The following is a 25,642-nucleotide window of genomic DNA, read 5'->3' as shown; positions in this document are numbered from 1 at the left end:
CTGAACCTCCGCATTGTGGCCCTCTGAAGTCTCCTTGCTTACCTTTATGGGTGTCTGTTTCTTTAGAATTCTGGGAGTTAATCATCAGTTGGAGAAAATCCAATCGGTGCTGGAAGTGGAAAGAGAAGTTTCAATGATAAAATGTCACTTGTGAAGTCAGAAATAAATCAGGGATGCAGTACCTAACTTTTTTCCTGAGAATATAGCTCCTTTGTGGCCATAAGTCTGAATGGTGTTGCCTGAGTCATCAGTGAACAAAAACATCCAGTTATGAAACTACCTTAAAAAATACATAGAAGTGCACACATCAGATGTATACAGCTCAATTATCAAAAAGTGAAAAACTGCATGTAACCATCAACGGATTTACCTTTTGTTCATCTTTGAGGCGACATTCCTTCATCCTTTTTACAGATTTTGTGAAAAAATCAGTAACACTCTTCGGGAACACACAGATATTTAATATTTCAAAAACTGGGGTAAGGAATGGAAAGAGTACTGTAAGGAAAAAGAACAATGGAAAGCACAGTGAAAATGCAAAATTTACTTGGAGCAATAATAATTTGCTCTACCAATTAGAAGAGTAAAAGAACAGGAGTCTTTCAAACCAGGAGTCATTCCCTCTATGACCTTTCCTCCAACTTTCAAGCCAAGGACTAAGACACAGCAAGTCATACATAAGGGCCACCACTACAGCAGTGAAATCAGTGGCCTCTTGGACATCTCTGGAGTGACCAAAGGAACAGGAGGACATTCCTGGACCTCTTAGCCTTTTATCTTTTGGACCAGAGCCTTTTTGGATAAACCAGACCATAATATGCTACTTTAATTAATTGTGTCATTTAAGAAATTGTTGTTAGGATGCAAATAATACACAGTATGCCCTTCAACCACAATGGAATAAAATTAGAAATCAAGAACACAAAGAACATTAGGAAATTCACAAATATGGGGAAATTAAACAATACACTCCTATATAGCAATGGTTCAAAGAAGAAATCAAAAGGGCACTAGGAATTACTTGGAGACTGATAAAAAGGAAGACATGATATACCAAAACTAATGGGATATAGCAAAAGCAGTCACCAGAGAGAAATATTGCCATAAGTGTCTGCATTCAAATGAATCAAGATCTCAAATCAATGACCTAACTTTCCATCTTAAACATGCTGGACTAACAAGACCAAACTGCACATTAAGCAACCAGATGGAAGCAAATAATAGAGACAAGAGCAGAAACTCATGAAATGAAGAAAAACAATAGAAAAAAATCAATTAAACCAAGGTTGATCTTTTAAAAGACCTTTAGCTAGATGATCAAGAGAAAAGGAGAGAAGATTCAAATTCTTTTTATAATTTTTTAAAATTATGTTATGTTAGTCAACATACAGTACATCATTAGTTTTTGATGTAGTGTTCCATGGTTCATTGTTTGCATATAACACCCAGTGCTCCATGCAATACATGCCCATGAGAAGATTCAAATTCTATCATTTGAAATAAAAGGGGAGATTCGTACTGACATTAAAAAGGTTTTTTCATTTTTAAAAAATTTTATTTTATTTAAATTCAATTAATTAACATAGTGTATTATTAGTTTCAGAAGTAGAGTTCAGTGATTCATCAATGGCATATAACACCCAGTGCTCATTACATCACATGTCCCCCTTAATGCCCTTCACCCAATTACCCCATCCCACCACCCCTTTCCCTTCAGCAACCCTCAGTTTGTTTCCTTACAGATAAGGGTCTCTCATGGTTTTTCTCCCTCTCTGATGACTTCCCATTCAGTTTTCCCTCCCTTCTATGATCCTCTGTGCTGTTCCTTATATTCCACATATGCATGAAACCATATAATTGTCTTTCTGTGACTGACTTATTTTGCTCAGCATAATACCCTCCAGTTCCATCCATGTTGATGTAAATGGTAAGTATTCATCCTTTTTGATGGCTAGGTAATATTCCATTGTGTGTGTGTGTGTGTTTCTTTATCCATTCATCTGTCAGTGGACATCATCTCAACTCTTTCCACAGTTTGGTTATTGTGGACATTGTTGCTATGACCACTGGGGTGCAGGTGCTCTGTTTTGTATCCTTTGGGTAAATATGTAGTAGTGCAATTGCTGGGTCATAGGGTAGCTCTATTTTCGACTTCTTGAGGAACCTCCATACTGTTTTCCGGAGTGTCTGTACCAGCTTGCATTCCCACCAACAGTGTAAGAGGATTCCCCTTTCTCCACATCCTCGCCAACATTTGTTATTTCCTGATTTGTTAATTTTAGCCATTCTGACTGGTGTGAGGTGGTATCTCATAATAATATGGTGGTATCTCATAATACTATCAAGAGCATGCCAATAAATTAGGTAACTTAGACAAAACAGAAAAATTCCCAGAGAGACACAAACAGGAAACTGACCTAAAAAGTAGACAATCTTAAAGACAAGTAAAAAATTGAGTTAGTAGTGAAGAAACTACCCTAAAAAAGAAGCTCAACTCAAGATGATTTCATAGGTGAACTCTACCAAATATTGAAAGTAGAATCAACATCAATTGTGAACAAATTCTTCCCAAAACAGAAGAGGATGTAATATTTCCAGACATATTCTAAGAGGGCGGTATTATCCAGATACTAAAAACAGACAAAGATATCATAGCAAAAGAAAACTATGGACCAACGTATCTCACAACATGGATGCACAAATCCTCAACAAAATACTAGCAAACTGAACCCAGCAATGTATCAAAAGAAGGATACACCATAACCAAGAAGGATTTATCCCAGCAATGTGTTTGTATAATACACTATATCAACAGAATAAAGAACAAAAACAACATAATCATCTCAGTAATGTGGAAAAGTATTTGATAAAAATGCAATACCCTTTTGCAATAATTACACTCATCAAACTAGGAATAGAAAGGAATATTCTCAATCTGTTAAAGGGCATCTATGAAAAGCTCATAGCTAAAACCATACTTAACAGTGACAGACTGAACATTTTCACCTAAGATTAAAAATAAACCAAGGATGTCTCTATTGCCACTTTTATTCAACATTGTACTAGAGGTTCTAGCTGGGGAAGTAGGCAAGAAAAACAATAAAAGACATTCATATAAGAAATAAAGAAAAAAAAGAAATAAAGAAGTAAAACCAGCTGTATTGTCAGATAACATGACGTTGTATATAGAAAATCCGAAGGAATGAACTAAAAATCTTTAGAACTACTAAAGCTTAGCAGGGTTTCAGGATACAAGATCCACATACAAAATCAATTGTATGTCTATATCCTGCAATAAACAATCCACAGTGAAATTAAGAATAAAACTCCATTTAGAGTAACATCAAGAACAATAAAATACTTAGGGATAACTTTCACAAAAGAAGTGCAAAACTTATGTTCTGGAGACTACAAACATCATTGAAAAAAATTACAGAAGATATGTAAATGGAGAAACATCACATGTTCATGGATCAGAAACCTTAACATGGTCAAGATGGCAATACTCCCTGAACTGATCTACAGATTAATGCATTCTGTATCAGAATCCTAGCTGGCTACTTTGTAGAAAGTTGTATTCTAAATTTAAAATTCATATGTAATTGTAAGGACCCAGAACAACCAAAAACAATCTTGAAAAATAAAAAGAATAATGTTGTAGAACTCCAACTTCAGTTTCAAAACTTACCACAAAGCTATAATGATCAAGGCAACATGATACTGGCATAGAGATAGGAATACAGATCAGTGGAATTGAATTTAGACTCCAAAAAGATACCCATGTGTTTATGGTCAATGGAATTTTGAGAAGGGTTCTAAGACCATTCAATGGAGAAAAACAGTCTTTTCAAAAAATGGTGCTGAGACAAAAGGATAGTCACATGCAAAGGAATGAAGCTGAACTCTTACCTCATACAAAAATAAACTCAAAAGGAATCAAAGACCCAAATATGAGAGCTAAAACTACAAATTCTTAGAAGAAAACTCAGGGGTAAATGTTCATGACCTCAGATTTGGCAATGAATTCTTAGATATGACACCAAAATTGGCCAACGAACATATAAAAAGTGGTTCAACCTCACTAGCCATTAGAAAATGCAAAACAAAACCACAATGGGATACTCTTCACATCCATTAAGGTGGCCATCATTAAGAAGACAGAAAAGGGTAGACCAAGTGTTGGAAGGGATGGGGAGAAATCGGAACCTTCATACTTTACTACTGGGAAAGTAAAATGGTGTAGCTATTATGGAAAACAGTTTGGCAGTTCCTTATTAACTTAAACACAGAATTACTACATACCTTAGCAATTCCAACCCCAAGTACATACCCAAGAGACTTGAAAACAGGTATTCAAACAAAAACTTGTACATGAATGTTAATAGCAGCAATATTCACAATAGCCAAGAGTGGGAAACAACCCAAATGTCCATCAAATGATGAAAAGATAAATAAAATGCAGTATGTCCATATAATGGAATATTTTTGGCCATAAAAAGAAATAAAGTACTGATGCATGCTACAACAAGGATGAATCTTGAAAACATTATGCTAAATGAAGGAAGGCAGCCACAAAGATCAGATGTTCTATGGTTCCATCTGTATGAAGAGTCCAGAAGAGGCAAATCTATTAAGACAGAAAGTAGATTACTGGTCGCTTAGGACTAAGGAAAGTGGGCAATGATAGCAAAAAAGTACAGATTTCTGAGTTGACAACAATGGTCTAACAATTGACTATAGTAATGGTTGCAAGTATTTTTGAATGCACCAAAACCATTTTTTTTTCAGTTTGAGTTTACAAACATACAGTATTGTACAAGTTAAGGTGTACTGAATAATGCTTTGACATACATATATCAAGAGATAATTACCACAGTAAGATGTCCATCATCTCATGTATTTACAAAAACAAAATTTTTTAATCCTTGTGATGAGAACTTCTGGGATCTACTCTCTTAGCAACTTTCATACAGCAGTGTTAACTATACTCATCCTCAATCATACAGCAGTGTTAACTATACTCATCCTGTTATATATTACAAGCCAGTACTTATTTATTTTATAACTGAAACTTTGTACCTTTTCATCACCTTCATTCAATTCCCACCCCCCAACTCCTGTCTCTAGTAACCACAAATCTGCTCTTGTTTTTGGGGGGGGGTTGATTCCATATGGAAGTAAGATCATACAGTATTTGTCTTCCTCTAACTTATTTCTCTTAGCATAATGCCCTCAAGTTCCATCCATGTTGTCACAAATACAGGATCCCTTTCCTTTTATGGCTGACTAGATTTCATTGTGTGTGTATGAATATATATATGTATGTGTGTGTGTGTGTGTATCTGTGTGTATACACATTTTCTACATTCATTTGTTGATAGACACTGAGGCCATAAAAACCATTGAATTTTACATTCTAAATGGGTAACATATATAGTAAGTGAATTATAGCTCAATAAAGCTGTTGTAGAAAGAAAGGAAAAAGTGAAGGAAGGGAGGGAGGAAGGAAGGAAAAAAAGGAAGGGAAGAGAAAGAGAAAAGAAAAAACAATAGTGTACATACCTATTAAGAACAAAAGTGGATCAAAGAACTCAAATCTGAAGAGCTTCTTGGCATTTTCCACAAAGGGATCCTGTGGGTTGTTGAGGGAATCAGTGTTCACTCCAAATGATGTGCTGGTAATCACATCCATGCTGTAGGCCCCAAAGATGCTATGAGAGAAACAAAGACATGGATAATTAAAACCAGCACCTCTTTACTACCCTTATCCAGCACATGCAGCAAGAAGTGCATGTAGATACCCATGCCCAGGCAAGACAAGAGCCACACTTTCAGAACCACCTGCTGCATCATCTGAAGAGTCTATATGCCATCACACTCACTCCCAAGGTGCTCATGAGGTGCCAGTGATACAGCTGGCCCTGTGCTAGGGTGATGGGGACACTACGGCAAATTAGACATACTTCTGAGTTCAAGGAGCTCAGTCATGGAGGGATAGAGACCCAAAGTGTGACAAATTTCAGTAGTATCTTTTGAATATAGGCAATAGAAGGTAGATAAGCACTGTGTCTGAGCAGGACCAAGAGTGGAATAATTAACCCTTTCTCAGGGAGTCAAGAAAGGTGAAACTGATCTGGATCTTCTCTCACCACAGTATCTACGCTCAGAGCTGATTCCTCTTCAGCACATGACAGAACACCAACACCCTGTTCTGTGCTGCCAGGAACACCATCCCTTCTTCTCTACACCCCTGCTAAGGCTCCTGAAAGACCCACTCTGTCTCAACTCCAGTGATCTGAGATTGTCCTTCGGACTCACTCATTTCTGGAAAATGTAAGAACTAAGAATGTTCTCAGAAAAAAAAAATAGTACATCGCTCCAAAATTGATTCATGGAAGCCCATAACTAAGTTATCATATGCCCCTAGTTTTCACAGGACAACCCAGTGTACACTTGTTATTCCTGCATGATTAAAAAATTCCCAAATTTAGACAATAAATGACATGGTCAGCCTACCCATACCCCGTGTAGGACTTTTGCTCTTTTGAGATTGAAGGAAGGAAAAGTGGTAGTAAAAGTTAATATTTCACATTTTGCGAATATCTACAAAAAATCATGAAAGTTTTTAAGTTGTTCCCATTCTACCTTGTAACTTTCCTGCCCCACCCAGTGCCTGCCAGTTTGTACCAAGTATCCTCCCCTCCCACCATTGCGTACATTCTACTCTCAAAAACTTTGGTACAATTCTGTTTCTTCTTCTCAAGAATGTATTTTGGTCTTCCGGAATAACCAAAGTCACAATTAAGTAGATAATTTATTCCTCGCTCCTGTAAGCAGGAGCCGATCGATCCTTTCTCTCCTGGCTGCCCTGCCTTTTTAGGTGAGCTACCTCTTCTTGGCTGGCCCACTGGAGTTGGAACACCACACGCCTACTTCAGCTGCTTCACTACAGCAACTCAATAGTGGGAACTGGGCTCTGTGGCAGCAGCTAGGAAGTGTTGTGACAGAGTTGGAATCCCAGCAGCTGCACTCCTACTTACTCTTTCAAGTTGATAGGTTTGCCTTTCTCTGCCTCCTTCCTCAGGTTCCTCACCAACACATCTCCATACTGGCCAATGATGGGGAACATCTACACACAAAATACAACACCACCTGAAGTTAAATTGGGAAATCAAGTGCTAGAATGACCTGGCTTTCACAAGCATGGAGCAGTAAGGGACATTTTTTTTTTTTTAATTTAAATTGTGTTACTTAATATGTAGTGCAATATTGGTTTCTGGAGTAGAATTCAGTGATTCATCACTTTCATACAACATCCAGTGCTCATCACAACAAGTACCCTCTTTAGTAACTATCACCCATCTAGCCCATCTCCCAGCCACCTCCCTCCATCAACCCTCAGTTTGTTCTCTGTCATTAAGAGTCAGTTATGGCTTGTTTCCCTCTCTCCTTTTTTTTTTAATTCCCTTTCCCCTCTTCCCATATGTTTATCTGTTTTCTTTCTTAAATTCCACAGATGAGTGAGATCCTAAAAAAAAAAAAAAAAAAAAAAAGGAATGTGGCATATATACAAAATGGAATATTATTCAGCCTTCAAAAAGAATGAAATCTTGCTATTTGCAACAATGTGGATGGAGCTAGAGTGAAATAAGTCAGTCAGAGTAAGGGACATTTAATGACAAATCTTACGTCTTTTCTAGGACAGGAAGAGAAAAGACCATTTTTAGGAAGCCAAATATAGCAGACTACTCCCTAGAAATGGAATATGTTCCTATTTTTTTACCTGGCCCCAGATGTATTCCTTAACTTTTTAATTGAAATCCTCTTCTTTCTTACCTCTTTCATCTTTCCACTGGTGAAGGTTGGAGACAGCAATGTTCGTATTCTCTTCCATTCTTCATCCTCAGACAGAGCAATGGAATTTTTCATAAATCCCACTGGACCAAGAAACTAGAGTCAAAGAAAAACACATTTTGCCCTACATAAGTTTTGGAGGTCTCAAAGTTTGTGGAAAATGTGTTAAATAGGTATGAATTACTCAACAAATATTTAGTGGCTGTCTACTTAGTAGCAGGCCATATGCTAGATGCTCAATAGATATTTATCCCAAATGCCTAGCTTCCTGCAAGGCTGAAGGAGGCATCCAGCCACCTGATATGCTTTCCAGCCTTTATATTCCAATCTCCTTTTCAGTGTAAATATGGTATGAAATAATTTGGTAGGGAAGCTACACCTTCAGGGGAATACACACAATTAACACCTAGTACATTCTCCTAAGCTGTGCAGAATAGAATTGGAATGGTGGAAGGTAGCCAGATAGACTGGCAAACTGCATGTTGCCTCAGAGCAGTTCAGTCTTTACATATATGTACAGCATGAGCATCTGGAAAAACAGCTGTCTTGATATGGTGATTTTTTAAAAAATAGTACTTAAGACTAAAAACATTAGGAATCTATTTGTTACTGTGAAGAAATGGTACAGTTACATGGAAATCTTTTCCCCCAGTATTTCCCCAAAGGGACAGAAGGAAAGAGAGATCATTCTATTTCTCAGCTTGGGACTGGCCTATCAAGCTAACTAGCTTGAATCTTTCTTCCATCTTCCAAAACTATATTTTGTTTTAAAATGGGTATCTCCAATATGCATTCATGATTAAAAACTCACAAACGAGGAACAGAAGGAACTTTCTCAACTTAGTAAAGAGCATCTAAAAACCCTACACCTAACATCACCTCAGTGAGGAAAGACTGATGTGATATCACCAGGATGATGGAACAGGACACTCCAGCTTCTGTCACCCTACAAAGAACAACAATTAGACAGCTATCCACAAACAAAAATAGGGCCAAGAGCTTAGGAGTCCATTTAAGAAGTTTTGACAACAGTGGAGCAAAACTCTTGAGAATAACTGTACAAGAAAAGTAGGGAGATTAGCTTCGTTTTGCCTGCATCACCCCATGCCCCAGACCAGCACTGCTCAGCACCAAGAGGACACCCTCTGACCTGAGATATTTTCCCTTCCTGGATAATGGGCAGAAGGATGAGCGACCATTAGCCCCACCCTTCAAGGCATGGTACAAATGACCCACTTTGGTTTCACCCCACCCAGAGACTGGCATGGGTGGCACATCTAGACACAGCTAGGAACAAAGAAGGGCCAGATTACCAGTATCAGTCAAGTGGCAGGAGTGACCATGTTTCTCTGTGTCCTGCTCTGCAGAAGACCCTAGCAGCCTTAGCTGCTGAGGAACCAACAGCGGGTACAGCACCGTGCACCCTCTAAGATTTTACTGCTGATAGTCCCCCAGGTTTTCACATTTGCAGACTCTAGCTGCCTGAGTCCAGCTCTGCTCCCTTTGCCCCTACTGGACGTGCCTCAGCCAGTGCCACCATCAGCACGCCGAGCCCTGGAAATTGCACCAGAAGCCAGCCCTGGCCTCTGTGACTGGTCATATATACAACACCAGCCCAGGTCCCAGCAGCTTCTCGGGTGCTTGAGGCCAGGCCTGACTCCTGTCATTGGACTGCACTGCCACATGCGTCCACAGCTAAACCCTGTATTTTGCCAGGCTGAACTCCGGTCATAAGCCCCAATGCCATGCATGCAACAGCGGCTAGCCCTGAAGCCACGTGAGTGCACAGAGACAGCCCGGTCACTCAATGCTACCTATGTGCCCCCATTTGTCCTTGGCCCCTGCTACTGGGCCTAGCCCTCATTTTGGGCAGGTGCCTCCATTCAGTGCCCACAGATGAATGTGTGCATAGCACCAACTCTGGCCACCACTCTGCCTGCCACAGTCACGCTATATCTGGAGGTGCTACTGAAGACCCAAATAGCAACACAGCCTCAATGAACCCCCCACAGCTCTTGCTCCCATGGATCATGCAGTTGCTGATGTTGTGGTCCCCAACTTCCTGAGCCAACCACACTGCTCTGCATTTGAAATTATGCACTCAGAGTCAGGAAAAAAATGAAAAGAACAGGGAAAAAAGGCCTACAGGACTTATAGGACACCATCAAGTGAAACAATATTCACATTAGGGGAGTCCTAGTAGGACAAAAGAGAAGTGGGCAGAATGCTTACTTAAAGGAACAATGGCTGAAAACTTCCCAAACCTAGGGAAATATATGGAAATCTTGGGATATGAAGTTAAAGGTCCCCAATCAAATTGAATCCCAAAAAGACTTCACCAAGACACTTTATAATAAAACTGTCAAAAATCAAAGAGAATCTTGAAAGCAGCAAGAAAAAAGGAACTCGTCCCATACAAGGGAACACCTACAAAGCTATTCAGTGGCTTTACCAGCAGCAATCTTGAAAGCCAGAAGAGAGTGGATAATATATTCGAAGTGGTAAAAGAAACAAAAAAGCAAAAAGCAAACATTTGCAACCACAAATAATTTACCTGGAAAAGCAAGTAATGAGGGAGAGAGAAAGACATTTCCAGACAAACACAAGTGGAAAATTTCATCACCACTAAAGCTGCCTTACAAGAAATACTAAAGGGAGTTCTTCAAGGTGAAAAGAGAGGACACTTACTACTAACATGAAATCATATGAAAGTACAAAACTCACTGGTAAATGTAAATATATACTCAAATTCAGCATACAGTAATATTGTAATGGTGATATACAAATCACTTATAACTCAAGTGTAAAGGATAAAAGATAAAACAATTAAAAATACCTATAACTATAAGAATTGTTTATGGGTACACAATATATGTAAATTGTGAGTTCAAATACATAAAATGGAGGGGGAGTAAAAGCACTGAGGTTTTGAATGAGAACAAAGTTAAGTTCTTATGAGCTTAAAATAGACTGCTATATTTATAAGACTATAAAATGTTTTGGGGCACCTGGGTGGCTCAGTCATTAAGCGTCTGCCTTTGGCACAGGTCACGATCCCAGGGTCCTGGGATCGAGCCCAGCATCAGGCTCCTTGCTCCGCGGGAGGCCTGCTTCTCCCTCTCCCACTCCCCCTGCTTGTGTTCCCTCCCTCGCTGTGTCCCTCTCTGTCAAATAAATAAATAAATTCTTTTAAAAAAATAAAAATAAAAAGTTTTATGTAAGCCTCCTGGTAACTGAAAAAACCTAGAGTAGATACGGAAAAGACAAAGAAAGGAATGAAAGCATTCCTGCATAAAAAACAAACAAACCATGAAATCACAAGGGAAGACAGGAAGAAGGAACAAGTGATCTATGAAAAACTTGGACTAATGAAATGCAATAGTAAATCCTTACCTATCATTATATACTTTAATGTAAGTGGACAGATGAATGCATAAAGAAAATGGAATATCATTCAGCCTTAAAAAGAAAGAAATCGTATGCTCTCCAAAAAACATGGAAAAACCTGGAAGACAACATGCTAAGTCAACTTAACCAGACACAAAAGGACAGGTAGGTACCACATGATCTCACTTATAAGTGAAATCTAAAAATAAAATCAAGCTCAGTAATGGAGGGTAGAATGATAGTTATGAGAACCTAGAGAGGGGGGTGAAGGGCAGATGTTAATCAAATGGTACAAACTTCTGATTATAAGATGAATAAGATCTGAAGACTAAATGTACTGCATTATAGTTAATACTGAACTGTATACTTGAATTTGCTAAAAAAGTAGATCTTACATATTCTTACCACACACACCAGAGTAAAGGTAACTCTGGGTGGTAATGGTTATATTAATTCATTTGTGTTCATCATTTCAAAATGTATATACACATACATTACAACATCACATAGTGCACCTTAAAAATATACACTTTTAGTTGTAATAAATAAACAAAAAAAAATTTTAATTAGTGAAAGACTGAATGCTTTCTCCTAAGATCAGGAACAAGACAAAATGTCCACTCTCACAACTCTTATTTAACATCTTACTAGAAATCCTAGCTAGTGCAACAGGCAAAACAAAGAAAAAAAGGTATACAGATTGGGAAGATAAAAATCATAGTGATCCTATTTCAGGTGACATAATTGTCAATGTAGAAAATCCTAAGGAACATAAAAAAGAACACCTCTGCATCTAATAAATGAGCTAAGCTATTTGTAGAAAACAAGATCAACACACAAAAATCAACCACACTTCTATATAACAATGAATATGTCAAAACACACTAAAAACACAGTAACAATCATAATCACTCAAAGAAGGTGAAATACTTTAGGTGCTCATTTAACAAGATATGTATGAGATCTCTACGCGAACTAAATGTTGGTGAAAAGAATCAAAGAAAACCTAAATAAATGAATGAACATACTGCATCCATGCCTTGAAAGATAGGACTTAAAGATATAGATTTCCCCCAAACTGATCTATGGGTTTAAATCAGTTCTTATCAAAATCTCAGCAAATTGTAAATACAGATAAGCTAATTCTAAATTTGTATAGAAAGGCAAAGGAGCTAGAATAGTTAACACAATGATGCTAAGACTTACTATATGGTTACAGTAATCAAGAGAGCCTGGCATTGGTGGAGGGAGATTACAGAGATCAATGAACAGAACAGAGAATGAGAAACAGACACTCATAAGTAGGTCCAACTCAATTTTGATACTGGTACAAAAGCAATTCAATGGAGGACGCATAGCCTTTCCACAAATGGTGCTGGAGCAATTAGACATCCACAGACCAAAAACAAAGATCTTCACACCTCATAACTAACAGGACTCTTAACTATAGGAAACAACCTGAGGGTTGCTGGAGGGGAGGTGGGTGGAGGGATCGGGTAATTGGATGATGGGCATTAAGTAAGGCACTTGATGTATTGAGCACTGGGTGTTCTATGCAACTGATGAATCACTAAACTCTACCTCTGAAACTAATAAAACACTATAATAACAGTATGTTAATTAATTGAATTTAAATATAAATAAAATTAAAAAAATTACACAAAATGTATCACAGACTTACATGTAAAACATAAAACTATATGAGATTTACATTATAAATGTAAAACATAAAAGTAAGGAGGGCACGTGTTATGATGTGCACTGGGTGTTATACATAAGTAATGAATCATTGAACACTACATCAAAAACTAATGATGTACTATACAATGGCTAACTGAACATAATAAAAAAAGTACATAAGACAATATCTTAAATATAAAACGTATTTTTTCATGTGTCTGTTAGCCATTTGTATGTCTTCTTTGGAGAAGTGTCTGTTCATGTCTTCTGCCCACTTTTGACTTGATTATTTGTTTTTTGGGTGTTGAGTTTGAGAAGTTCTTTATAGATCTTGGATACCAGCCCTTTATTTGTAGTGTCATTTGCAAATATCTTCTCCCATTCTGTGGGTTGCCTCTTTGTTTTGTTGACTGTTTCCTTTGCTGTGCAGAAGCTTTTTATCTTGATCAAGTCCCAAAAGTTCATTTTTGCTTTTGTTTCACTAGCTTTTGGAGATGTATCTTGAAAGAAGTTGCTGTGGGTGATGTCAAAGAGGTTACTGCCTATGTTCTCCTCCAGGATTTTGATGGATTTCTGTCTCACATTGAGGTCTTTCATCCATTTTGAGTTTATCTTTGTGAATGGTGTTAGAGAATGGTCGAGTTTCATTCTTCTGCATGTGGCTGTCCAATTTTCCCAGCACCATTTATTGAATAGACTGTCTTTTTTCCATTGCATGTTTTTTCCTGCTTTGTCAAAGATTATTTGACCATAGAGTTGAGGGTCCATATCTGGGTTCTCTCTTCTGTTCCATTGGTCTATATGTCTGTTTTTGTGCCAGTACCATGCTGTCTTGGTGATCACAGCTTTGTAATATAGCTTGAAATCGGGCAATGTGATACCCCCAGCTTTGTTTTTCTTTTTCAACATTTCCTTGGCGATTTGGGGTCTTTTCTGATTCCATACAAATTTTAGGATTGTTTGTTCCAGCACTTTGAAATATGTCATTGGAATTTTGATCGGGATGGCATTGAAGGTATAGGTTGCTCTGGGTAGCATAGACATTTTAACAATGTTTAATCTTCCGATCCATGAGCATGGAATATTTTTCCATCTTTTTGTGTCTTCTTCAATTTCTTTCATGAGTGTTCTGTAGTTCCTAGAGTATAGATCCTTTACCTTTTTGGTTAAGTTTATTCCGAGGTATCTTATGGTTTTTGGTGCTATTGTAAATGGAATCTTTTCTCTAATTTCTCTTTCTACAGTTGTGTTGTTAGTGTATAACCACATTGAGATACCACCTTACACCAGTTAGAATGGCAAAAATGGACAGGGAAAGAAACAACAAATGTTGGAGAGGTTGTGGAGAAAGGGGAACCCTCTTACACTGTTGGTGGGAATGCAAGTTGGTACAGCCACTTTGGAAAATAGTGTGGAGGTTCCTCAAAAATTTAAAAATAGAGCTACCCTATGACCCAGCAATTGCTCTCCTGGGTATTTACCCCAAAGACACAAATGTAGTGAAAAGAAGGGCCATATGCACCCCAATGTTCATAGCAGCAGTGTCTGCAATAGCCAAACTGTGGAAAGAGCTGAGATGCCCTTCAACAGATGAATGGATAAAGAAGATGTGGTTCATATATACAATGGAATATTACTCAGCCATCAGAAAGGATGAATACCCAACTTTTACATCAACATGGATGGGACTGGAGGAGATTATGCTAAGTGAAATAAGTCAAGCAGAGAAAGTCAATTATCATATGGTTTCACTTATTTGTGGAACATAAGGAATAGCATGAAGGACATTAGGAGAAGGAAGGGAAAAATGAAGGGAGGGAAATCAGAGGGAGAGATGAACCATGAGAGACTATGGACTCTGAGAAACAAACAGGGTTTTAAAGGGGAGGGGGGAGGGGGGATTGGTTAGCCTGGTGATGGGTATGAAGGAGGGCATGTACTGCATAGAGCACTGGGTGTTATATGAAAACAATGGATCGTGGATCACCACATCAAAAACTAATGATGTATTGTATGGTGACTAACATAACATAATAAAATTAAAAAAATATATATATAAAACGTAAAACTAAATACTTGGGAAAATCTTAGGACTTAGGGCTAGGTAAAGAGTTTTCTAACTTGATGCCAAACTCACAACCCATAAAAGGATAAAGGATAAATTGGCCTTATAAAAAAAAAAAAAAAAACCCTAAAAAACAAAAAACGTTTGCTCTGCTGAAAACCTTGAGACAAGGAAGAGACAAGCTACACACCGTGCCTATAAAAGAATAGTAAGAGGGAGATTTTTGGTGATGGAACAGCTCTCTAACATGACTGGGGTGGTGGATACACAAATCTACATGTAAGATAAATATTCAGAGGGCAACACACACACACAAAAGAGTGCACATAAAACTTGAAATCTGAATAAGCTCTGTGGCTAGAACCAATGTCAGTTTCCATTTCCATACTATATTATAGTTATGCAGGATATTACCTAAGGGGAAATAGCCTGAAGGCCACAGGACATGGAACCTCCCGAGAAAACTTCCTATGAATCTAAAAATATTTCAAAATAAAAGCTATATAAATCAATCAATCAATCAGTCAATCTGTGAATTAAGACTAAACCAATGCCTACCCGCCGGTTTGTGAAGACAGAATAACATTCTTTCACTAGTACTGTTTTGATCATGTCCGGATCCGTGATAGCCAACACAGGCTGTCGCCCATCATAAAACCTGTGTTGGGAAAACAGAGCTGATTACACTTAACATGACAGTTTCTGCAGTTGCAGCCATGCCTGGAAGTCCAGACTTTTATCTTGACATTACATAATCCAAACTCTGACATCATAATTAGAAATAACATTAGAACATTTGTTAACTCTAGGTGATGTGTACATCGGTATTTCCTGGATCATTCTCCATAATTTTCTGCATGTTTAGAGTATTTCAAGTATCTTAGAAGTATTTCAAACATTTCAAATAATTTATCTATATTATCAAAAAGAAAGTTGTGTTAGTAAATAACTGAAGGCAAGTAAATTATCTAGGAATAAAAAATGAATGAGGGAGTCTGCCTGTTAGACAAGAAAAATTATAATTTTAAAGAAATATCAAACACATGGAAAACATATGATACAATATTAGATGAAAATTGTAGATACACTGATCACAAACATGTAAAGATGTATCTGCAAATGACAAAATCTTGGAATGCTCAAAAAGTGATGGTAGGATTATGAAAAATTTCTTTGCCCTATTTTCTAAAATTTCCTTCCTAGTTTATAACATTTTAAAGAAAATATTATTTTAACTATTAAAGAGAGGTCCTTGGTAAGATCAAAATCAGAAAAATTTGAAACAAAAGGACAAAGAGAATAAAGAAATACAGAGAAACATGCATAATTCATTTTCAAAATATTTTCTTTTCATTACTTGTATTTATTCTTATATGTGGGTCCCAAGTGTGAGTCCCTTGGGCTCCATGTAGGTGACATCCCAGAGCAGCGGGGCACGCCCACTTTTGACACATGTCTCACACAAAGCTGACTCTTTATATGTGCTCCATCCCTATCCAGCCTGACTTGACTGTCAATATGCCTGTTAAAGGCAAGGGGCAACTGGCATGAGGTTTATTTTAAGCTTAATTACCCCACCCTCTGGCATTTTTGTTTTCCATTATAAATCATTTGCATTTGCCAAAACAAAATGGGAGATTTTCCACAAGTCCCATAGTCTTTCTTTGATGTCACAGGGGAATTTCAAATGGCTTTGTGATCACATTTAAAATGGATGAGAACCACTGTACTAAATGCTACCCATGTCCAAAAAGTAAAACTCAGAAAGCTGAAGTGGGAGTTGAGTATATTTTGCGTTGAAGCAGTGATAGAAGTTACTGAGGTGGCACTTAGGTCTGCTCTCCCAGCAGCCTGATCATATTTCTTGGATGATTCCCCTCGTCCCATCCTGTTTGTTCAAAAACACCTGGATGGACAAGGGACAGTGGTTTGGCGTAACCCTTTATATTCATGATCTCATCCAGTCCTAATGTTTCCATTGCCAGTTAAATTCAGATTCTTGGGTCCCACCCCACATCCTCCAGACTCGGTGTTGCTGAGGGATGGATGGATACCAAGAATCTCCATTTTTAGCAAGCTCTCCCATGTGGTTCTTTTCTATAGCTAAGCTTGAGAACCATATATTAAGGACAGAACTGGGGCCAATGATGTAAGACTGACTCCATCCAGAGCTGATCAGTACTGCATATAGAAAGGGGCAGTGGAGCTGAACCAGTAGTGATCCAGAGATCTGTGTTCTTTCTATTCTATCATGTTCCTTATGGGCCACACCAATTCAGCAGGACCCTACGGTGTCTTAGGACTTCATGAGAGAAGATAAAGAGGTGTAAGAAAGTCCAACACTGGCTGTGAGCATCCCAGACGCACACTATACCTCTCCCTCTACTTCACCAAACCTCCAGCCGCTCTGAATGGGAGCATCCACTGCAAGCAGCAGTGGCCACTCCACAAAATCACCAAGTCCATCAGTGCACCAAGAAACACCGTGGTTTAGAAATATTCTACATCGGGGGGCGCCTGGGTGGCTCAGTCGTTAAGCGTCTGCCTTCGGCTCAGGTCATGATCCCGGGGTCCTGGGATCGAGCCCCACATCGGGCTCCCTGCTCTGCGGGAGGCCTGCTTCTCCCTCTGCCACTCCCCCTGCTTGTGTTCCCTCTCTCGCTGTGTCTCTCTCTTCAAATAAATAAATAAAATCTTTAAAAAAAAAAAAAGAAATATTCTACATCGGGGCGCCTGGGTGGCTCAGATGGTTAAACGTCTGCTTCGGCTCAGGTCATGATCCCAGGGTCCTGGGATCGAGCCCCGCATCAGGCTCCCTGCTTGGCGGGGAGCCTGCTTCTCCCTCTCCCTCTACTGTTCCCCCTGCTTGTGCTCTCTCGCTCTCTCTATCAAATAAATAAATAAATAAAATCTTAAAAAAAAAAAGAAATATTCTACATCTCTTCATGTCTGTAGAATAAAGAAACACTTGTATATACTTGTATTGAAAGAAAAGTCTTGGCCTCATATTAAAAACAAAACAAACTCCACACTTGCAAAGAAAGTAAGAAAAAACTGAGCAGCGGGCGCCTGGGTGGCTCAGTTGGTTAAGAAAAAACTGAGCAGAAAGGCTTCCCATTCTGTCCACCAATACCCCCACAGCCCACCTTTCAAAAGGACATATTTAATCCAAACTTTAAATAAGGGATCTTTGGCTTTTAATGAAAAGTGAATCATGTGGGAAAGAGGTAATGAGATGCACTGATAGGCACATATTAGAAAGGCTTGAAATAATGCATTTTTGCAATTAAAGGGGACATAAGGAGGGCAAGGGGAGAAGACGGTAATCACAAGACAGGGTAGAAAGCGATGCTAGGACTCCACGGGCACCAATGTCTGGAGATCAGTGATGACCTGCAGCTCTCCAGGTCCGATCACATTTAGATCTGCACACCTGGTGATACATGGGATCCCAGGAAGGAGAGACACCAGAAACTTTACTACAGCGGGCTTCATCCCAAGAGGCTCTTGACTAAGACTCTCTAGACAGCTGGGAGCCTCATCATAACAAGCCTGTCCAGTGGAAGTTTCCAGAATACTCACCCCCAAAATCTTCCATATTTCTTAAAATATGCCTTGTCAATATTCCAAAAGCCCTGCAAGAAGAAACAAAACATATTACTAATCTAAATGTCCTGAGCCCTACCTCCTACAGGGATGAAAAGGACTCAGATCGCATGAAATGCAGCTTACTCTCACTGGCAGTCAGAGGGAAGCTCTTATCACAGGTGTCTTACCGGAAAGGAGAGGAAACAAGAGGATATTGAAATGGAGAAATTCAAGTCCCTCTTGAATCCTCTCCGAGTATTGCAGATACTGAACAACTTACCTTGTCTGTGAGGACTACAGAACCTCTGAATTTCTGGCCTGTTTGGCTTGTGCCTGTGTTTTCTCTAAATCTCAGAATCCTCTGAATTATTACCTCAGGGCCATGTGGGAAAACTGGAGCTGAGGGAAAGTAAGCATGGCCTGCACCCTCTGAACCAGCAGTCAGCATCCCGCTCATTGATCTCAGGAGCCCTACTAGAATTCCAGGGGATTTAGGAAATTAAGACACCAGTGACCTCTTTTAGTCTAGCAGAATTACAGAAGTCTAAGACATGTTTGTTGAGTGTGAAAGTGAGAGATGAGTGAATGAATGACAAGGTGGACTCGCCTTCCAGTTGTCCACCTCAACATGGAAAAGAAGGGATGGTGCCACCACTCCACAGAGGACAGAGCAAGACAAAACACTTGCTTGTGTCCACAATAGCCAAACTGTGGAAGGAGCTGAGATCCCCTTCAACAGATGAATGGATAAAGAAGATGTGGTTCATATATACAATGGAATATTACTCAGCTATCAAAAAGGATGAATACCCACCATTTGCATTGGCATGGATGGAACTGGAGGGGATTACGCTAAGTGAAATAAGTCAAGCGGAGAAAGATAATTATCATATGGTTTCACTCATATGTGAAACATAAGGAATAGTGCAGAGGACCATAGGGGAAGGGAGGGAAAACTGAATGGGAAGAAATCAGAGTGGGAGACAAACCATGAGAGACTCTGGATTCCAGGAAACAAACTGAGGGTTACAGAAGGGAGGTGGGGTAGGGGGATGGGGTAACCGGGTGATGGGTATTAAGGAGGGCACATGTGATGAGCACTGGGTGTGTTATATGCAACTAATGAATCGTTGAACACTACATCAAAAACTAATGATGTGCTATATGTTGGCTAACTGAACACAATGATAAAAAAATAAAAATAAAAATAAAAAAACATTTGCTCTGTGTTTTCACTTCTGTCACTTGAAAAAAACAACAACAAAACTTCCTGTTGCTAAGTTTTGTTGGGATATTTGATGTTTCAACTACACAAAGAAATATGGGTCTTGGGTGCATCTACTAAGTAGTCGATCTGGGAAAAGTGGAAAGGAAATTATTGTTTTGGAGGGAAAAACTCTAGGAGTTCTTAGGCAGTACTGGGCACTGCAAGCCTCAGTGGGGAGGAGTGGGATCTGAGAAACAAGCCTCAGGTCTGTGGAAAAGGAACTCTACAGCAGAGAGCAGCCTGCAGACTGCCTGCTGGCCTTCTAGATGTGAGCTCCTAACATTCTGTCCAGAGGCCCAGCCTCAGGTGAGGTATCAGCCCTGGATTAGCCACAAAGGCTCCACCAACATTTAGTGTGTGTGTCAGATAGTACATTCCACTGAGTTACATTAATTTCTCAATAATTTTGTCAAAGCGTCTCTTTTCTAGTGATTTTTTATGAGTGGTTCTACCATTGTGTGCAAAACAACACACATGCACAACTTGTTCAAAAGTTAAAATCTGAAGTCAATAGACAAGCACCATCTACTCTGTTAGATTCCCTCCCTGCCCAACTCACCCAGAAGGTGCCTCCTTGGAAGGTAGAAAAGTAAAGCAGAGAACTCTGGTTCAACCTCACAAATCCCAAAAGATGTCACAGGTGACAAAGGGTGACTTAGAGCCATGGAAATAACTGCAGGGGGTTGGCCAGTTCTTGAGGGAAGTCAAGTATGTACAAATTCCCCAAAAATGAATCTTGGGCTTCCCAATAAACTGAAGTTCCAAGCTATCCAGGAAAATGAGAAGGCTACCCAGAGATCGTGCTATGAACTTAAAAGTCTGACTCTAGGGTACACAGCTTAATGGACCACTAGCATGGACCCCCTTGATGCTCTTCTCATACCAAGTACGATTATGCCTTCCTGGGAATCTGCACCTGCCAGAAACAAAAGCCTCTTCACAATGCTCACAAGCTAGAACATCAAGTCCTGTACAGAATCAGAGAGCTGGGTTGCCCACTGAGGGAAACCGTGAGGCTCCTAACAGCAGACAATAGAGCCCTGGGGTAGACCTGGCCATGTGGGGGTGGGGCCTGTGACACCATTTCTGGAAAGTCTGAAACCTAAGCACTTTCTCCTGAGGAGGAGCATATTCACTATGGAATTAAGCTGGGATTAGCAAATATAAGATGCAGAAGAGGGAGCTCAAACAACACTCACCTTATGGTAGTCCAGAATATTTCCCAAAAAAGGCAGAGGTGTTGGCCCAGGAATTCCCAGCTTCTTAAAAAGTCCATGTGTGTAGGTCCCATATCTATAAAGTGAAAGAGAAAGCCAGGTCACAGGGATGATGGAATAGGTGCTGGGGCTGGTCAGTCACTGATGCAGAACTGGAACAGGCAAGGGTGGGAGGTAACAGGTAGGCGAGAAATAATAACAGCAATTCCAACAACAATAATTACATTCACTCATCATCTCCTTTCCCACCTCTACTGTGAGACCCACAAAAGTAATGATTAGATAGGAGCAGCTGAAAAAGTCATGGTCTCAATCCTGGAATGAACACCTGAGAAATGTGTCCACACTTGAGAGCTCCTCAAAGTTTCATGCTGATTTCTTCCAGGAAATTCACTCATGCCTATTTAGTAAATGACTCTTCCATGATTTTGGAGATTCTCATTTTAGGTGGAAAGGGGAAAAATTGTTTCTCTCCTCCGATGATGAGATTTTGCTTAATTGTATCCACTCAATAGTTGAGGGTTACTGTGCTCGCTTCGGCAGCACATATACTAAAATTGGAACGATACAGAGAAGATTAGCATGGCCCCTGCGCAAGGATGACATGCAAATAGTTGAGGGTTACTGAGCCTACCATGAAAATGTTCTTATAGTTTCCTCAGAGGTTTTCCTTCCTTGTAGGCCCTGTTGCTGTTTGGGATCTGGTCCTTCTTAAATCTATCTTCATAGAGAGGCTCTGAACAACCACAGTGTTCTTATTCTGTAAAATGAGGACTGTGTCCAAGGCTCCACTGGCTCATAGAAAAGTTAGATGCTTTCAGCTCCACTTGTCTCTGTTGTCAGGTACTCTGGTTCTCTTGAGCTGCAGAGAAGGGGAACTGACCCATATGTCCCCTTAATGATACCATATTAAGGAATCAGTGATTAAACAATCCATTTCCAGACCATTCCTCCCTGTGTGACATCTGATTTTCCAACCTGTGATACTCATGTGTTCAGCACACTGCCAGGCACGCTCAATTTTTTCAAGATGATCATTCACAGAGCTGTCAGGTTATTGACTCTGTGCATCAACTATCTCAGAAACCCATTATGGATGGTGCCCCCTATGACAGAACTGCCTATACTTCATCTTTCATGAGATTTAAGAGGAATCTCACAACTTGGTGTTCTGGATCTTCGCAAGCCTTCCTCTTAGGTGTTGCTGAGAGATGGCAGAGTGGAGGAAAAGGGAGGCTGAGGGAAAAGGCTGCCAAAAACCATTTCAACCGTGAACTTGCCAGGCCTACAAGGCTAACCCCACAGTGGCAAATTAGGAAAGTATGGTGGGAAAGAATGCTAGGTAGAAATGGTTCAACAAGCCCTGTAGGTGCTTTTAGCTAACAGATAGGGGACCTTCCAAAGTTCAGACACCTCCAATTGACAGCAGATTAACATGTTACAAAACGTAAAATGATTGACTATAAAATGTTCCACAGAGTTGAATTAAGACTTTGTTTCCTCCTCTTTGGAGGTTAGCCTTTATGGCAGTACAGGTTCCAAATATTCTGTAGAAATTCAGCAAATCTTGTATTACGTAATCAAATAAACCTACAGAATTGCATGAAAGGACATGTGCTTGAGGGACCACCAGAGGGATCACAGCTGGGCCCAGGTGGGTGTTTGGTACTTCCTCCAGAACAGTTCATGGGTGCATGAGCACCAACTGCCAGAAGTTGGGGTGGCCTCGGTTAGTCCCACTTCTGTTCCTTCTTTGCCATCATCGCCACAACAAATCAATTTCTGTTTCTGAACATTCAACATGTTACGTGAGCTTCCAAGTGAGGCCAAGCGAGTGAACATGTCAGCAACACTGGTCCCAAGGAAAGATCTGGTCTAGTGTCTAAACTCACATGGCTCCATAAGAAGGCAGAGGGTGGGCTGGGTGAATTTTTCTGATTCTTTCCAGCTTCCCTCTTCTTGGTAGAGTCCTGCTGCTGTTGGCACAAATGAAGGGGCTAACAATGAAGCCATTCATTTTTATTGCCATTACATTGTATTGCATGCAGACAGCACTGTCTACAGCTACTGACTCTTGGCTACACTCTTGGCTAAATCTACAGGGTTGTTTGCCTGGTGGTGACAGGATCCAGTGACAGTCCCACTGCCAGACAGACTACACACAGTATGGTTTACATGGTGATCCTGTCCCCTGGCTTCAAGCAGATGAGATGCTAACCCTGCAGTTCTGTGATGACCTCCTGTGGGACCAGGATCGAGGAGTATCTCTGGGAGGTCTGCTTGAGGGAAGAATATTCTCCCACTCTATCCTATCCCCAGTCCTATCTGGATACTTCTCACATCAGTACTGGCTCAGTTCCCCCACTTGCCTGTGCTGAGAGGTTAAAATAACTTGCTGGGCCCATGTACTTAAAAATATACACAGCCTATATCATAGAAGAATGCATGTGTACACTAAATTCATATTCTCAACATTATTCTAGAAGGCTGAGGTTATCTGTGTACCTTTACTGTCAAAAAGGCTGAACCAACAGCCCTCTTTTATCCTTCGGAAGAACATGCTGGAAATAGTCTTAACTCAGCAAAAAATCCATTATTAAATACAATGAAATTAAACCACATCAATTAACCTTAAATGTCATCACACAAAAAATATGTTGCCACAATACTTGGCATTCCTACTCATTTTCTCAGAAAATGAAAATGAGGTTTCCATATTCTATGTCCATGTCCTCATGATTTCCTACTCTTAAAGAAAATGAAATTGACACAGAGGTCAAATGTGATGGAGGGTCCACCCCTACCCACACTGTGAAACTAAGTCCTTTCCCAACCTCCTCCATGATGCCAGAAATCCCACCACCGAAAGGAATTCCTCTGCTAGATGTTTTAATTCCTCCTCCTGTACTATAACATAAGGGGAAAAATAACATTTAAAATCCACATTGGCTTTCAGGGCCTGCCTTTGCAGGCTGCTAGCAGATTTCATATTGGGGGGCGGAGGAAGAAATCTCTATACTGATGCTAACCATCTCAGAGACTGGAAGGAAAAGGTAAAATGAATAAAATTTGAAGATTTCTGCCAAGTCTCCTCAGCTCTAAAGATGCTCACTTAGGGGTAAGGAGTTCTGCATATTATAGGGTGGGGAGATGGCTAGGAGAGGGGCACAGAAAAGAGGGAAGAGCCCGGTCAGAAGAGGAAGATGAGATATCTCCAGCCCCCTTGGAAGTCTGGATGCACCAGGTGCCTTGTGTACATGGGACCTGGTGGCAGAGGGAGGGGAGCAGGACCACCTGAGTGATCCAGGCCCAATCCTTCTACATGTCTCCTGCAGCAGACACAGATCAGAAGGTGAAGATAATGAGACAAAGATGCAACCCAATCCCTCAGCCACTAGAATCCCCACAGCTTGGGAAGGTGGTGAAAACCCCAGAGCACTGGGGTCTGTTGATTTTACTCTGCCTCTGCTGAATTCTGCTTGATTAGTCTAGGTCCCAACTGGTGGCCAATCAGAAGATCATCCCTAGGAGCAAATAATGTCACACAATCCTGCTAGCTACAGAAAAGGGATTGGAGGATGGAGTTACTCCTTCAGTAGGTTTGGGTGAGGTCAATAATAACCCCTTATGTGTTCCTAGCTTGTTTGAAGCACCCAACACTTAAGCAACTTCCCCTTTGTTAACTCTTGATCCTCAAAACAGACAAGGAAAAGGGGGTGGATGCTGATTAGCAACCCAAGTCCAGGGTTCCAGAGGCAATGAACCTGGACAGTTACTTACAGATAGAACAGCACCAGGCTGGTAGCCAGGAGAAGCCAGGTTTCCATGGAAAAGCTTGGAATCAGGTCCATGGCCACTTTCTTTCTGTGAATCTCCTCTACTGTCGTTCAGCAGTGTGTGCTAGTCTTTGCTTGCCTGTGTGTGCAGAGCTTCCCTTCCCACCAAGCGGTGATTCAGTGAGGTTGGAGTGTATATACTGAAAAGGGGGCGGGACTGGAGTGCAGTCACTAGCAGGTGCCCCCCAGCCATGAGTGTTGGTAAAGCATCGTGGACACTCCTCAGACTGACCTTTGAGTTCATCTTCTATCCAAAATCAATAAACAACACAGTCAGTGTTATCAGTAATCTCAAAGGTTACAGAAACTCCGGTAAAGTCACTGTCCTTAAATCTCTAACTTGTCACCTTGTCACCATGGCTGCCTCTATCTTTAAATACATGAAATCCTTCAAACAAGCTAGGTCTGCACCTCTTTACCCATGTAGTTTCATCTGCCTAGAAATGCCCCTGTGCCCCTTAGAAGGATCCTACTCATCCTTCAAACCCAGCTCTGACAGAATCCTGTGTTAGGTCCTTTCCTCACCAACCTCCTTGAACAAATATAACCAACAACTTCCTCCTCTGGGAAATTTAAGCCCCCACCCCAGCCCCAGTTCTGTTATTGTCCTCTCCACCCTCCAGCCCTATTGTTGGTCTCCACACCTATTAGTCTTAAATAGAGAGCTTCTCAAGGGTGCAGTCTGAGTACTTGTCAACATTATGTTCCTAGTCCCTAGTCCCTAGAATTATGCCCTCAGTGGGCATCC

The 25,642-nt window shown here is 40.2% G+C and overlaps 1 protein-coding gene and 1 non-coding gene across 2 annotated transcripts in view; one reads left to right on the top strand and one right to left on the bottom strand.

The window, feature by feature from the left end:
• LOC116648714 (cytochrome P450 3A12) overlaps window positions 1-24,988 on the bottom strand; it is a 38,143-nt gene extending 13,155 nt beyond the window's left edge. The window contains exons 1-9 of the mRNA XM_032430882.1: window positions 24,839-24,988; window positions 21,041-21,134; window positions 18,569-18,621; window positions 15,545-15,644; window positions 7,837-7,950; window positions 7,041-7,129; window positions 5,563-5,711; window positions 371-498; window positions 43-109 (exon numbers count right to left, since the gene is read on the bottom strand). Of these exons, the coding sequence (XP_032286773.1) occupies window positions 43-109; window positions 371-498; window positions 5,563-5,711; window positions 7,041-7,129; window positions 7,837-7,950; window positions 15,545-15,644; window positions 18,569-18,621; window positions 21,041-21,134; window positions 24,839-24,909 (865 nt within the window). The 5' untranslated portion in view covers window positions 24,910-24,988. The remainder of the gene's footprint in view (window positions 1-42; window positions 110-370; window positions 499-5,562; window positions 5,712-7,040; window positions 7,130-7,836; window positions 7,951-15,544; window positions 15,645-18,568; window positions 18,622-21,040; window positions 21,135-24,838) is intronic.
• LOC116648887 lies at window positions 21,586-21,692 on the top strand. Its single transcript, XR_004302576.1, has one exon. It is a non-coding gene; the product is annotated as a U6 spliceosomal RNA (small nuclear RNA).
• Window positions 24,989-25,642: the final 654 nt, after the last annotated feature.

The sequence above is a fragment of the Phoca vitulina genome, unplaced genomic scaffold (assembly GCF_004348235.1).
Source record: "Phoca vitulina isolate PV1807 unplaced genomic scaffold, GSC_HSeal_1.0 scaffold45, whole genome shotgun sequence".
Lineage (NCBI taxonomy): Eukaryota > Metazoa > Chordata > Mammalia > Carnivora > Phocidae > Phoca > Phoca vitulina.
Note: the sequence above shows the minus strand (reverse complement) of the source record. Positions and strands in the feature narration are given on the sequence as shown.